General features: G+C 42.9%; 1 protein-coding gene across 3 annotated transcripts in view; it reads left to right on the top strand.

Annotated features, from left to right (window-relative positions):
* The first annotated feature begins 7 nt into the window (after positions 1-7).
* CDK8 (cyclin dependent kinase 8) overlaps positions 8-16616 on the top strand; it is a 124684-nt gene continuing 108075 nt past the window's right edge. For 2 of the 3 annotated variants that reach the window (XM_019530159.1, XM_019530158.1), the window contains exon 1: positions 8-137. In XM_019530159.1, the coding sequence (XP_019385704.1) occupies positions 10-137 (128 nt within the window). In that variant the 5' untranslated portion in view covers positions 8-9. The remainder of the gene's footprint in view (positions 138-16616) is intronic. The other variant, XM_019530160.1, reaches the window with a different exon arrangement.

Genomic DNA, 16616 nt, shown 5'->3' with positions numbered 1-16616 from the left:
ACGCTGAAGATGGACTATGACTTCAAGGTGAAGCTGACCGGGGAGCGCGAGCGGGTGGAGGACCTGTTCGAGTACGAGGGCTGCAAGGTGGGGCGAGGCACCTACGGGCACGTCTACAAAGCCAAGCGGAAAGACGGGTGAGTTCCTCGCCCGCCCCTCGGCCTCTTCCCTATGGTCTTGTCCCACGAGCCACCGCCTGCCGGCCTCGGCCACGTCTGCCCGAGCACGCCTGTCGCTGTCCGGCCCGTGGTGGCCCCTGCGCCTCCCCCAGCCCGGGCTCCCCTCATCCCCGGCCCCCACCCGCTCCTTCCTTCGGCTGCTCACAAGTCGCCCCTCACCTCCTATCCTTCCCCTTCTCTTTGCCCTCATCCTCATGCCCTGTCTTGGCACCACCGGCTTTTTTGTCCGCTGGGGTGTTTTCCATGGTGAGGTTTGGAAAAAACATCTGTCTGTGTGTGTGTGCATCGTACACCGATGTATCTCCATTTTTGTCTCTATTCTGTTTAACTTGGCAACTTTGCTGCTGAACAAATGTATGTTGGGGTTTAGAAAAGCTTCAGCCTGGCCAGGGTCTGGTTTCTGCAGGGTGGGATAGGATTCTCCTCCCTCCTCCCGCCACAGTAGTGGGTTTGTGCCTGATTTATTACTTCAGGTCACCATTTTGGGTGTTCTTGCGGATTGCTCTGGTGGCTAAACTCTCTCTCTGCTCCGTCAGGGGTTTGGCAGCCGTTTGGAAAAAGGATCCATTTCCGTGGCCAGTTTGTAGCACAGGAGATGCAGGGTTTTGAACAGATCCTTGGAAGAAGGAGGGGGCCAAGCTGTTGTTTAAGGTTTCACTAACCCACAACAAAGCATCACTTTTTCCACAATGGAACAATGGGATGTAGGGAGCAAGAAAAATGGGAAGCACAGAGCACATTGTTCTGCCTGATTCAGTATTTTAGCAGTGTTTTAGCTTGCTTATTACTCCATTTATTTATCATTGATGAACCCCTTCCCCAGGAACCTTAAAATGTTACTAGTCATTTTCCCATGAAGGTGATGCTGGGTCATTTCAGCATTTTCAAGTGGCAAATATTTGTAATTCAGTAAATGGAAGAGACTTGTAAAGAAGTCTGTCAATTATGAATGATATATTTACCTAGGCCTTATGTACTTCTGATGTTACAAGGATGTGCTTTCCATTATTACATAGGGAAGTTTGTGCAAAACTGCATTTATATCTAAAGATATTTTAAACATACTCAGATTGACCTTTAACAAAATGATTGCAGTCTCTTTTTTTGCTGGGATGGGCCAGCTGGTGTGTGTGTGTGCGCTTCCTTTATAAATTAAAAACCCAGCTCTGCAAACCTGAACAGCTCACAAGAACAGTTATTGCTTAGGTGACTAATTTTCAACTGTGCGAATAAAGATTTTTATAATTCGGTATTATTGTCTCAATCCTCCAAGCATGCATATGCGTAACTTCATTGGTATAGGTTGGCCCATACCTTTCAGTAAAGGTAAGGAACAGATGATGAGCCTTCTGCTATGACAATGACTTGAAATGTTTTGAGTCCAGAAGTGAAGCAATATCTTGACAAGCATGGGGAAAATATAGGTGAAATACTGTATTTTAAGTAGTAAAAGCAGTAAGGTAAAGCCATTCCATAATTTGGGATATGTATTGTTTAGAAAACATTTATTAATTACACATGCATTTGAGGGGAACAAAAAAGTTTAAAACATTAAAAGGTAACAGTAATTAACACACACTTCTTAGACTCTGTTTCTCTGCAGTCATTAAGTGTATTGGACCACTGCAGTGTATAAAAGAACTCAGAATTTGATATTACTTATAATGCATGAATTCAAACATATTTTTAGCAGAATCATCAGTCTGCATGATGATGTGTGACAGAGCAGTGTCTGGAGTTACTGCTAGGTCTTACTTTGTCTAATATGTTTGTTCTGAAATGTGACTCCAAAATAAATGCACATTTAAAAAGTTATCTATGCAAACATGGTTTTTAAAACAGAATTTTCTTACTGTTCGTGAATATATACACATAGTCTAAAATTTCCAACCTGTGGAGGAAAACAGCAAGCTGTTTGGCAACATGCTGCTTATACATATTCTGGCTTGTTCTATTGTTGCCTCTTCTCTCTTACTCATTCTCCATCCTTCCTCACAAAAAGGCCTGTTTATTTGAAGCATGTGGTAACTGCATGTGGTTGCGTTTGTTAATATTGATACAGTTATAAATGTACAATGTTTAGTATAGTTCTAAGGATTCGGAACTCTTGGTAGAGGCAGTAAAAGAGTAGCAAAAAAGGTCTATATTTGCAAGCTTTTGGGCTCATGTGCCCTTCCTCAAGGAAAGGAGAATGCACAGATTGTGACATTTCTCCCAGATAGAAATTAAACTTCATATTGCGCAGGAGAATGGAATGATGGTGTAAAGTGTTATAAGCTCCCTTGGGTAGAAAAGTTCATTTTTATGCAAATCAGGCTCAAATAAAACTAAACATTTAACAAGTATAATCTTGCATGTATGGGAGATGGGAGAGGCAGGGACCAGTTTGACTGATGTATAATTCCCTCTCCCCCTCGCTTTCCTCCTCCCCTGTGACAACTCAGGCCAGTGAGACAGATCAATAATAAGTATCTCACTTTTAATGTTTTTGATATTTTTTTAAAACTTGGGCTTGCACAGATGCATGACAGATTAGAGAACTTCATGGTTTTCAGCATGGTATACAATATATACATTTGTACCCAATCTCATGAACAAGACTGGTGCCAAAAGTAAACCCATTGACAAAGGGGTAACTTATTTTCTTTGTGGGTGGTTTGCAGTTGTAATACATATGCAGCAATTTTCTTTAAATGTAAAATACACTATTTTTGTGTTTTTGTTTTTATTTTTATCTTGCATACATTTTTTTGCTTAAGCTGCTTGTCTTTGCTTTTTTTTGCTCACTGGCATTCTCCTGAAGAAGAAAGGACAGGCCTATTAATTACCTTGCACAGTTAGCTTTCAGGGTAGGTTGAAGGCTTGCAGATACTTCAGTTAAGGAAGGAAAATTTAAAACATTAGTTCTCAAATATTTCCTTATATAGTTATCTGTAAATAGCTCTTGCAACCAATAGTTTATTGCTGTTTGTTATACAATTCAATTTTGTAGGAAAACGTAAAATGGAACACAAAACTAATTTTATTAAGTCAGCATTTGCTGATCTTTGTGTTAAAGCTCTTGCTGGAATGTTTTTAATGTCAGTCTAAGAGTTGTACTCTGACGGATCATTTCTGTTCTTAGTTTAGAGTAGAACTTGGCCCGCATGCCACAGGTTGCCAGATCCAGTCTGTGGAACCATCAGATCTAGTTCATGGAGTTGGTGCTTTGGCAGCATTGGGCAGCAAGTGGGGGCTTTGACTGCACCCCACCATGTTGCACTGAATCTGGGCAGTGGGAAGCTTTGTCCATGCCATGTTGCAGCAGGGAGAAGCAAGAGCGGTGGCATCTGGGTCTTAGTGGTGTCCTATCCCAGACTCAAACTGGGTCATTCTGGTCTACTGCTGGAAAATATTACCAGCTGCTGATCTAGATGACTGATAGTCTTCACCTATCATTCTTTCTGACTGCATTCACAGTCACTTCTGAGCTATCACCGCCATAGTAATGGATTCCAGGAATGTTGTATCAGTTGGAAACTACAAGTGAAAGTATACCTGCCACATTTGCTTGAATAGAAGACATCCCTGATTATAAGATGAGCTGCTTATAATTAGATTTTATATATAGACAGCTTACAAATTTGTTATAGTTTTCCAGGTAATTACTGGAGGCTTCCCTTGAATTTGTCCCTATCCTACTGCTACAGAGGGGAAAATTGAATCTGGGGGGTCAGGTATCCCTTTGTGCTTCCCACCAACTTTTTCCCCTGGCAGCTCCTTTCCCCCTCTCCTTACCATCAGATCCTGCTCTCCTGGAGCAAGGAAAGTGGAGCTGAGGAGTAAATTTGAAAATGATAACTTTGAAATGAAACATGCTGTAGCAATTTGAATATAATACCCATGCACTTAGTTTATTGAGAAAGTATTGAAATTGGAAAAATCAAAACCTGCAGACTTTACAAGTGCCCAGACTGGACAGATGGAATTTGCACATAGAATAATACCAGATAGTGACTTATGGATTTGGAAGTTGATATCTGACCCAGTATGAAAGAGAGAGTTTATCCATAATTGATGGATGTTACATTTTTCAAAACTGATGCAAATTTTAGCACAGATATGCCATAAATACTTTTGATAGCACTTATGTGTAAGTACATGGATAGAAAGAAGATCTGCATGTGTACCTGTCTATATTTGTATGTAGTAACATGATTGATTATTTATCTACTTTTCACACACACACACAATAACTATACCTTTACAGTTCTGTCTCATGACCAATTTGGTTCACTTCACAGTCCATATCACACATACAATAAACTGTCATTAACCCAGTTACAACTGTGTGCCTGTTGCTGTCTTCTTTAACCATCACTAACATGCAAAATCACCTCCACTCCCTCTATCCTGTACTCCCATCTCCACCCCCTACAATCCCTGTTTCTTTCCCCAGTTCATAGTCTGTCATCTTCCTCTTCTCCATCATCCTTGTCACTCGCCCCTACTTAAGGACTATCATCATTGTTCTCATCATCTTCTCTGGGGGTCTTGTTCCTGAACAGTCTGTGAAATTATCTTCTTCCATGTGTCCTCTGCTGTCTTCTCATGTTCATATAGTATTTCTGCTGCTAACTCATTCCCATTCTAATGCAGTCCTCTCCTGGGAGATTTGTGTGCCTGTGCATAAGCACGTTCCAGTCTTCCAAAGGGTATTCCTGAAGCAGGAGATGAACTGGTTGAAGCAGGGTATTGGGTTCCATTGCTGCTTGGTTAGGTGTCCAAACAACACAGCCTCTCTAATCAGGATCTTGACCCTTGTCATCAACATGAAGATTATGGTTACTCTTCTCTACACCTACCCAGTGTATGCAGTTTCAGGGGAGGTGGTACAAACTCTGCATAATATTAAGCCAAAGGCTTGTGATTTACCACATAGTTCATTGGGTTGCGCCCTGCCAGAGTCCCCTGCTGAGAAAAGGAGTGATAGAGGGATTCTGAGTGAACTGAATGCAACATTCTGGCTCACCGTGACATGAAAAAAAGTTGGCGGTGAGGGGGACTGTGCTTAATGGCACTGCCATATGTCTTATTCAGATGGGTTGCACTAACCTGTCCTTATAGGTTTCCATCAGCATGTTTATCCAGTGTTGGTCATGTGAGAATCCAATATGGACATTGAGAGTAATGCTCAGTGCAGACTTTATTTGATCAGCTTCATAGTTAAGTTTCATTACTGAGCCCATACTACTTTTGGCAGCAGTGTAATGCTAGACAGCGTATTTGGTGAGATTTCTTTGTATGCAGTTGTAAGACAGGGGGGAACTTCATCTTGTATTCAAGTAAGTACAGTACATAGGAAGTCCTGTCTGAATAATGTTTTGGAATCTTTAATGACCTGATGCAGTTAAAAATGATGTTTTATGCCACAAAACACAGAGAGCACATCTTGTTCATTTGTGCCCTGTATCAAAAAGATGAGGGTTTTGGTTTAGGAATTAGTCAAGAGAATATCATTTACTAAATCCCAGTATCTAGTTCCATGGCAGGATCTTATATGTATACTGATATTCCCTGAACCTGCTTCACTTGAGATCACCGAATAACTGTGCCAGGTATTATAGCATATTCCATATATTTTATAAATATGCTACAGAATCCATTGTCTGCAAGAAAATAATATTTGGAATTTAATCCCCCCCCAAATGCATTCTTTGTGGTCACAAATGATCTTTTGGAGGTATATTAAAGTTGTCTTGTCTTCCTGAATTTGGAAACAGCTAAATACAGTTGCAAGAGAAGTACAGACTGTTACAATCATATTTAGGTTGGTAACTGAAACCCAGTGAACAAAAGTTAAAAGTAAACATAGTTGTTCTCTTGATAATTAGGGATCTACCCTATTAGTAGTTTTGCATTTGTTGCACAATGGGCAGCCCTCTTAGCCAGTTGGGGTGGGGTGGGGGAGGGAGGCCACAAAGAAACCATGAAAATGGCCTGCAATTTTCCCCCACCTAAGCAGGAATTAAATAAATCTCTACTCATAATCTTGGCAGAAACATTGAAGTAATATGTTCCTTTAGCCGTTTCAACAGCACATACTGCCAAGGCATTTGGGTACTGTGGGTTGCCAAGTAGGTGAGCAGATTTCAGGCTTCTTGAAACTTATTTATGTCCATTTGCTCCTTGTAAGGGGAGGAGAAGACCAGAGAGATTCCTGTTTCCTGTCCAGACCTCTCAGCTGTTCCTTGGTGTTCAAATATGTTTCCCACTCAGCTTTTATGGCAGTACCTTAGTAGTATCTATCCTACCCAGTTTTCAAACACCTACTTGCTTCTTTCAAGTTAGAAAAAAATCCTGCTACATTTTCAGTTAGGCTAGTATAGTGGAGTGATAGAACATGATTAAAAGTAAGTATTAAAAAAACTCCTTGGAAATAGTCTGAACCAGTTGTCATACTTATGTTGAATTAAAGTGCTGCAAAAACTGGAGAGTTTGATGCATAAGATAGCTATATATGGTTATAGCAGTTGTGCCATTAGTTTTTTGGTTTTTGTTTATTCAGGATATAGGGGTAGTGTGCTACCTCCTTCTTAAGTGTCAGCTAAATTTTGTGCTGAACTGTTCATTTCCAGTTTATTTTACTGAGGAAAGTAAAAGATAAAAAGCACAGAAAATGGAATATTTGTAGATATGTTTACCTGCACTTCATCGTTCCATATCAGGGACAAAAATTCTTTACCCAGTAAGTTTTGTGTGTTGGCGATTTGTTTGGAGCTATTTCCATAAACTGAAAATTTGGATTTCTCTTGTACAGGTTGCAGCATCTCCTTGCCCCTCTCCCCTCCACACATATGCCTACCCACACTGCATTTCTAGATACTATTATAATACATATGTTAGGACTTCAAGTTTCTGAAACTACCTGTTCTGTCAGATAAGATACACTTGTGTGCTTGGCACTTGTTGATAATCTTCTCAAGTAGTCTATACATGGGAAAATACTTATTCATGATTTGAGTATGAATAGAGAACTATGAAATGTAGACATTAGGAAATGTCACAGCTAACCACCTTTTACAGAGAATCAGCAAGACATAAAATAATTGAAGTAGATTTGAACTATAATGAAATCCAGTGGGGGGTTTTTCACCTTTTTTGTTACCTCACCCCCCCCCCCTTTTTTTTTTTTTTTTGAGCAAAGACTGCCATGGTGGGTAGAGTACTGATTGAGAATACATGGATTAACATTTTCCTAGTTATTTCTCCAGTTTAAAATCTTAACCGTGTTCTATATTTTTGAACAAGCGTTGAAAATACTTTCAAAGATATTGCAACAGCTTTGATAAGCTTCTCAATATTGTGTGACTTTGTTTAATGTAATGCTACCAAGCTAAAGTTGGAATGGTAGAGTATCTTTCATTTGGTTTTATCAAAATTTTTATACATGAAAAATAACAAGAATATGCATTTAAATAACTGCTTTTCCCCTTTTAAGTAATTCGATCCAAGAAAAACATTTTTTGTTCTGAAAATATCTTTGAATAAGGAATGGCAAGAGGAATGATATGAAATATTGGAATGTCTTCAGATAACACAATGGTCTGGCCTCCTCTGGAATACTGTGACCATCTTGTCTAAAGAAGGATATTGTTGCATGAAAGGGGGCTCAGAAAAATCAGAAATTATAGTGGGCATGGGGGGGAAAATTCACATGGAGAGAGACTGAAAACACTGGCATTCCTTACCTTAACAAACATAACTGGAGACAGAAGTATATAGAATCATGAATAGTAAAGCAGATTGGGTGTTGCCTCACAACATGTAATCCAGGGGACATTCAATTCATTTAAAAGGTGGGAAATGATAAAGAAGTACCTTTTGCATAACCTGTAACTAAACTGTAAAACTTGTTGGCACAGGATGTAAACTGGGGCCAAGAACTTAAGACTCAAAGGAACAGGTTATTAGTGTGGATTGAAAAGCTCTGAACATTCTTGCTTAGTCAACAGAAGAAAAGTTTAATTTGTAAGTTATTGTGCTCCACAGCATAAGCCTTGTTCTAACGGACATTAGGATGAGATTTATAGGATATGCAGATTACCCACTACCTGCCTGCTGAGAGGTTCTTACCTGTCCATTTTGAAGCATCTCAGTATTGTAGAAGACAGAATATGGACAGGATGGAACTTGAGTTTGATCCAGTATGGCAATTGCTATGGCTCTAATAATTGATACCGTTTGGGTTAAATTGGAGTATTTCATCTTTGTAAGATAAATTAAAAATGACAGGTAGGTATATTTTGAGGTGCTTATTGTGAAGAGAAACATAGTTATTTGGGGAGTATGAATTATTACACAAAGTGGCCATTAAAGGTTAATTTTTCAGTTGAGTGTTTCTTGTATTTGTAATTCAGTTGAAATGGAACAGTTGGAATGGTACACATTACAAGGTGTAACAGCTAAAGTTAACAGGCAGTCATGTGGCATGTTACTTTTGTGAGCCAATGTGTCCAATTTACAAATGACACAAGATTTGATTCCTGTGTATGTAACATGTGCATGACTTTTCATTAAGATGACAATATTTATTCTGGGACTGTATGTAGCATCTGTCTGTATCATAATAGTTTAACTATTAAAAGTTTTGTTATCTATGAGGCTTCCTGTATATTCAGTGGAGTCTTCTGCTTGTCACCCTTCTCTAGTAAGAAGTTGTATTCATAATGCACACTTTTCTTCTTACTCTTTTGACAATTCCTTTATCAGCTATTCTATTTACAACTGGCAGTTTGCTCAAGGAAGGTCTAGCAGCAGTTGTTCTTTGATTTAGTCTCATCTGGAAGCTGTTTTTTGTAGCCTACCCATTTGAACAGAATGTTTATCACTGGTCCTTATGAACCTTGTTTTGACTTTTTTTTGAGTTACATTATCCAGAGGAATACATCTTGGGAGCTGTGGATGGTGATGTGGTTGATATAGTTTCATGTTGACCAATTGACAATGTTCACATACTGTTAGGTGGGAACTTGCTGGTACAGATGGGTGAGGACAGAAGTGGTGTGCTCAATAGCCTGAAGACCTGATTTCAGTCTTGGTTTTGAATGTATAAATTCAAGGAAGGCTGTCTAACTGGCAGCCTATACACTTCTACCTGGGCACTGCTCCTCACCCCCTATTGTAGCTTTGACTGGGATCTCTGGTCTACTGCTCCCTCTTCCAGCTTCTGCTTTCAGGTCCTACATCAGTCCACAAGGTCCAAGGAGACAGTGCTCCACAGGCATGCAGTCCCGAGCCACTCAAGTTGGAGCGCCCTGAATGCACAGGTTCTGGCTGATATAAAATGTAGCTTTTCCTAACTTTTCATGCCTGCTCTGCCAAGAGCCATTATCAGGCCCATGCTTTAAGGTCCTCCATTTCCAGGCAGTTTAAGGTTAGTTTAAAATGCTGGTCCTAGTTTTCAGATTGCTTAATGGACCAGATTGGGTATATCACACTGAGTTTCAATATGTGAATCATTAAAATAACTGTGGTCCTCTGAGAAAATGGAGATCATTAGATCAGGACAAAGTCCATGGGACCTGGAGATAAAACATTCCTAATTAAGTGAGGAATAGGCTGTGGAGCAAGTTTCCAGAGGAGAGCAGTGAAATCTGAAGTTTGATAATCAAGACATGCTGTGAAACCTCTTACCTTTTCACTGGGGGGGGGGGACTACCAGTCAACCCCCACCCCCCCCAAGAAACCATACCACATATTTTTTTTTCATAATTACCCTTGGAGCAAACAGCAACAATTCCACAAAATTCAGTGGGCAGTTTGGTACTGACCTTATATGAAAAGTGCTCAGCTACTGTATAAATGGGGTTCTGACTGACTCAAGGAGATGGCTAGCTGATTTCATGGGGAAATCTCAGAGCCAGCTGCTATATTCATAAGCTGATCGCACCCAATGGAAAATATCACTTGAAAAAACCAAAGAGTCTAAAACTGGGCAAAAGACTTGTTGCAGCTCTATAGGCTCTAGAATCTGTGGAGTTTGCCTTTTGCTAATCTGTTTAATAGCATGAAGAGCACAGTAAATATTTACTGTCACTTCTGACTTTGAAAAACAAGGTTACTTTTCAAGTTCTTGGCTTCACAGTTGGAGCACTGAATAGAGTATGATGACTCCAGTAAAGTAGGATCCTGAGTATTGGGTATCTTGTCCAGTATAAAAATTGGAGTGTCAGTAACTTTTGAAAACTGTGTGCGTTACAAACTGAGTTAATAGGCTAGTGCTGAGATGGGCAGTATTTCATTAGGGATGCCATTCTAACAGAATAAAACGTTTACTAAGATTTAGGGTGGGGAGGGGAATGCGGCATCTGTAAATCCTGAAAAAAAACTTCCAGACCAGATTAGGTTATGTAATTCTGCAGAATAGTAGTGTATGGCTTGCACCAGTCTCTCTCTATTTAAGTATTGGATTTGAACCCTGTATATGTTTGGAAATGAACCATTGATGGTAATGTTTCAGTAGTTGTGTCCTTTGGCAAAAACAGCTCAGTTTCTGTATAAACAGATTCAGTTGTTTTAAGGCTGAACAAAAAGATGATTTGGTGTTCAGTTTCTGTTTTATGAGCGTGTTCGTGATTATTGCTTTGGTACTCAAATACTTGAAACACTATTGAATTCATTCATTTAATACTTTAGGAAAGGACTATGTCATTTTGCTCAGGCAGGGGGTTGGACTTGTAGATCTACAAGGTCCCTTCTGACCCTACTTCTATGATTATGGAGAAGTACAAAGAGAGAGTAAAGTGTCTGACATTCAACCAGAAGATTTTCAGAGCTGAGAGTAGAACCCTATCTCCTTAGTCGTAGTCCGGTGCCCTAGTAGAAAATAATCCTTCCTCATTAGAGGGATCATTGCTCAGTATTGTTGCTTAGCGTTTCTTTCTCCTAACGTAGATGGGGTTTTGTGTCTGTGTCATAGAGTTTTGACAAATCACTCAACAGATTTAGTTGATGTTGTATGTACTCTTTGTCTCCAAAGGGTTGTGCAGGAGACTTTACCTAATAGCTTGTTTAAAAAAGTAGGAAACAGAAAATGCTTCCTGGGAATCATTATTGGTTGTGGTACCTGTAAAATTAAGGGACAAATTGCAGTCACACTAAAACAGAAACTCTTCCCAAGAACAGCTTAATAATAGAACAGTGTACCAAAATCTGAGGCATTGTCACTGGACAGGAGAAAAAATCTCTCCTTATCAGAGCCTCTGCTGGGTGAGGAGTTTTTGTTGTTTATGATCCATACTGGGACATTCCAAATTAGTCTGTGCATCTCTCACACTCACACTCGCACCATTTGTATATGATGCTGATAGTGATTGCTGCCAGCTTGTTAATAGAACCTACTGAAATCAAAATTTCCTGGATTTTGCAGAAATCATTTCATGGGCAATGTTTACAAAATCCACAGGGGGGAGGGGGGAAAGAGAAAACTTACCGAAAACAAAATGCTGGTTCCCCAGAGGGGGCCAGCAGTCCTCATGGCACTGTGGCCTGGCTGCGTAGCCTGCTGGGGGCGGGGAAACACACATTCTACATGAAGGGCAGTCCAAGATGGCTGCCATTCCCACACCTTGCCGCTGATTGGCTTAGGGCTGCCTCTCATGTGGTCCTGGCCCTCTTCACCAATTGGTGATGAGAGGTGGGGCCGCATCATGGACAGCCCTCAGCCAATCAGTGGTGAGGGGTGGGGCCACTAGGGTCTATCAACCAGTCAGAGGCAGTGGGGGTGGGGTGGCTGCTGGGATCAGCTTATGAATATAGCAGCTGGCTCTGAGTTTTCCCCATGAAATCAGCTAGCCATCTCCTTGAGTCAGTTAGACCCCACTTATTTATTTTATTTAAAGATCAAAAGTAAAAGTCATTGCTTTAGTTTCAGTGTGATTACCAGAGATCCTGTTTTTTTCTCGTTAAAAGTTGCCAATTCTCCTATTTTAAAAACCCCAAATCCATGATTAAAATTAAAGGCCTCCCACAGCCCTTCCCCCCACACAGCTGGTGCCCCTTACTCCCCTACAACAGCCCCTCAGCCCCACACAGACAGGCACGCACACACAAGCACACTGTCATCCACCCCAACAGGTAAGTGTCTGTGGGGGGGAAGGGACAGGGCAGGGGAAAGGGAAGGTGCTGGGGGGTCCAGATCAAGAAGGGGGGAGGTGCATGCCCCTGTGCCTGCTTCCAGGAGCAGGGCCGGGGGCTGAGGGCAGGGGTGCCCCTCCGCGGGCTGCATATATGCCAGCTGACCTGTGACAATATAGTGAAACCTTATAGTTTCATAGTTGGTAGGGTAGGGTCAGAAGGGACCTGAGCAGATCATCAAATCCAACCCCCTGCCATGGCAGGAAAGAGAACTGGGGTCAAACGACCCCAGCAAGGTGTTCATCTAGCCTCCTCTTCAAGACCTCCAGTGTAGGAGCCAGCACCACTTCTCTTGGAAGTTTGTTCCAGATCCTAGCCGCCCTGACAGTGAAGTAGTGCCTCCTGATGTCTAGCCTGAATCTACCCTCTTCCAGCTTGTGACCATTATTTCTTGTCACTCCTGGTAGTGCTCGGGGGAACAGGGACTCCCCCAGTGCCTGCTGGTCCCCTCTGACTAGTTTGTAACAGGCCACTAGATCCACCCTCAGCCTTCTCTTGTGGAGGCTGAACAGGTTCAGGTCCCTTAGCCTCTCCTTGTAGGGCCTGCCCTGCTGCCCCCTGATCATGCGAGTGGCCCTTCTCTGGACCCTCTCCATGTTGTCCACATCCCTCCTAAAGTGTGGCGCCCAGAACTGGATGCAGTACTCCAACAGTGGCCTGACCAATGTCATATAGAGGGGAAGGGTCACCTTCTTGGACCTGCTTGAGATGCATCTGTGGATGCATGACAAGGTATGGTTGGCCTTCCTGACTGCGTCCCCGCACTGCCAGCCCATGTTCATCTTGGCATCAATAATGACTCCTTTTCTGCCTGCGCTGACGAGAAGGGAGTTCCCCAGTCTGTAGGTATGCTGCTGGTTCTCTTCGCCCCCCCCCCCCGAAGGTGCAGTACCTTGCACTTGTCGGTGTTGAAACCCATCCTGTTCTCATCTGCCCACCCCTGTAACCTGTCTAGATCCGATTTGTAGCCTATTCCTCTCTTTCAGCATGCCCACTTTTCCCCACATCTTAGAGAGTGGTGGTGGATGGGTCTTATTTAACCTGGAGGGATGTGGGTAGTGGGGCTCGGTCCTCAGGCCCCCACTGTTCAACATTTTCATCAGCGACTTGCGCGGGTGGTAAAAAGCACCCTGTTCAAATTTGCAGATGACACTGAGTGCAGCCCTGCAGCCAACTAGTGACCCATCTGACTGTGTAGGTATTGACGCCACAGTCTCCTAGTTTTTTAATGAGAATGGGGTAAGAGACCGTGTCGAAGGCCTTCCTAAAGTCCAGAAAGACTACGTCCTCTGCTACCCCTGCATTTAAGGATTTTGTGACCTGGTCATAGATGGCCACCAGGTTGGTCTGACAGGACCTGCTGCTAATGAACCCATATTGGTTGCCCCTAAGCATAATCTCCCCTGCTGGCCCCTTGCAGACATGCACCAGGATAATGCTCTCAAAAAGCTTACCCAGGACTGAGGTGAGACTAACTAGCCTATAGTTTCCTGGGTCCTCCTTCCTCGCTTTTTTGAAAATGGGAACCACATTGGCCCTTTTCCAGTCCTCCGGCACAATGCCAGAGCACCAAGAGTGCTCATAAAGCACTGCCAGGGGTCCCGCAATGACCCCTGCTAATTCCTTCAGCGCTCTGGGGTGGAGATGGTCAGGGCCTGCTGATTTAAATACATCCAGTCCCTCCAGAAGTTCCCTGACTAGGTCCTCACTGATCCTAGGCCTGGGTGCGCCTCCCCTGGTACCTGCGGGGGGTCCCAGTGAGTCCGGGGAGGGGGGTGACCTGGTCCCTGGTCATTAATTGGATGTCACAGGCTGCATCTAGATGAGCATGGCCATGTTGAGATGTCTGTGATGCCATATACCACACACCTAGCTGTTCTCTGCAGGGGGTCTTGACCCTTGGAAATCCCAGGGTCAAACAAATGAGCAAAAAAAAAAAAAAAAAGCAGAATGGTGCACATGACAACAGTGCGTGCCGCCCAAAACCAAAGCCTGGCTGGCTGATGCCACACTCCAACTGCCAGCCAGGCTCCAAGCAGTAGGATTGTCACTACTGCAGCCCTTGGAGGCCCCCAGGTCCCAGGTGAGGTTGTTGGACCAAGCCTCCCTACCCCACCCAGGGTAACCTGTTGCACGCAATAGGGCATGTGGCACAGGTATTCCCTGTGGACAAGTAACCACTGCTTCTTTTCCCCAGGGAAACAAATGTCTATGCTCATGTGGATGTGACCATATTGTTCAAAGTGTTGGATACCTTAAAGCTATTGTCTTTCCCTAGCCAGAAGGGTAGGTTTTGGTACGTGTTATGATGTGGAAAATTCAGAATATGCCTAATTTGAAATTTGAAGCTGTTTTCTGGTCTCTTGGACCATGAACATCTCATTAATTTAAAATGCAGGGAACTTTAAAATACTGTAAATAGGTTTGAAATAAGCATATAAATTAGTTTGCATGCATGGGGATGCCAGGTCTTTCGGGAGTTTGGTCAGATGGGGGGAAAGGGTTGGTTGGCTACAGCAAATTTTGGGGTGGCTGCAGAGGGTTTGGCAGGGGTGAATTGACCAGCCTTGGTGAGTAAATAAAGCCAGAGATGGGTAAAATGGATAGTTGCTAACTTATTGGATCAAGAAATATTAATTGTTACTTCTGCAATGGCATATTCTATCTCCAAGTTATTCCTGGAAGATGTGGTACACCACTTTCACTGGGGAATGACTTTAATTCTGACGGTTAGCAGGTGAATTCTGAGGCTGTAAGGAGACCTTTAGCAAGGATGAGGTAGCCAAGTAAATTGCTGGCAAGTGGCCAGCTCAAGTAATCATTTCATAGTGGTTGTAGTGCCCTGATAAACTAGAATTGGCTGTAGATTGAGAAAACATCTACAGAACGTGGTGGATGGTGATGGGTATCCTAATGTCCATCTGTCTGTATGCTAATGATACTGCCAGGGCTGCCCCTGAGCAGACCAGAAATAACTACAGGGATCTGAGTGGAAGGGTAAGGGGGACAAGGCCTAGGTGGTGTTCTCATGAGTCCTTCCACTCAGAGGTAAAGGCCCAGCTAGGAGGAGATGCATCCTGAAGATCAGGGCATTCTTGGATGGATGGTGTTGCTAGCAGGGCTTTGGCAGCTTTGACCATGGGGTAATATTGTAAGAAGATGGATTGCTGGGAATAGATGGAGTCCATCTGATAAAGAGAGGGAAGTGTCATCACCCGGTGTCCTGGGTCTGCATTTCCCATACCCAGTGAGCACACTTGCACCCTGCAAGGGTCCCCTCTATTTGGTTCAAGTAGCCCACTGATCATCACTGCTGCCTATGTCTGCAGGGAACCTTCATCCCAGGTCACAAAGGTTTGGAGAGGCAGCAGGCAGTTTAGAGGATGCAGAGGAGTGCACAAAGCAGAGAAGAGAAGGGGTCATGCTTGGGGCAAGCTGCACCATGGCAGGGGGAGGGGACCCATGGGGGCTGTGAGTGCCCACCAGGTTTGAGAAACTCTGACCTAGGGCACTAGCCTTAATAATTATATCTTGGGGAGGTATACAATGCAGCAGCTGTTGCCCTTTCCCTTGACTCTGCTACTTCATCCCAGCTGAGACCAGCATCACTCCAGACTTCAGTGCCAATTCCCCCAGCTGGGAATTTGTCCTCTGACTGTATTCCAGTTTTCTGGGTCAGCTGTGCTCCTCAGGTGCTAGCTGGGCTGCCTGGCAGGCAAGGACCAGGTGACATCTGTCCTGGGAAGCACAAGTGTATGATTAAGCTCCCACTGGAATATTGGGCATTGCCTGAGGCCGTGACACAGTCCCCATTTCCTTACTTTCCCGGCTTAAAGCTTCCTTCAATTCTGTTGTACCATCTTCCCTTCTCTTGAGACCAAGGTCAAACCTATGAGATTGGGACAGATTGAATAAAGGAGTAGCCTGCTGCCCCTCTGCACTGGCTTTGTGCCAGGGAAGGGTTTGTCTTTGTGGCTAAATCTACAGCTAATATAGTGACCCTCTTTGTTTAAAAAATATACATTTATTTACTAGTGTATAAAATATATACATTTTTTAAAAGGGTGCCGTTAAACTCAGAGAAGTTACAGAAGAGTAACTGTGCCTTAAATTTAAAAAGGATGAGAACTACTGTACTAAACCATAAGCTGAATATGAGCTAACAGAGTGTTCTTGCAAAGAAAACCAACAGCAGACTAGGTTAGATTAACACAAGTAGGACCACAAATGCCTCCCTGTGTTAATCTAATTGTGGGGAGG

This window comes from Crocodylus porosus, unplaced genomic scaffold (assembly GCF_001723895.1).
Source record: "Crocodylus porosus isolate Cpor-Errol unplaced genomic scaffold, CroPor_comp1, whole genome shotgun sequence".
Classification (NCBI taxonomy): domain Eukaryota; kingdom Metazoa; phylum Chordata; order Crocodylia; family Crocodylidae; genus Crocodylus; species Crocodylus porosus.
This window is presented reverse-complemented; position numbering and strand designations above follow the sequence as displayed.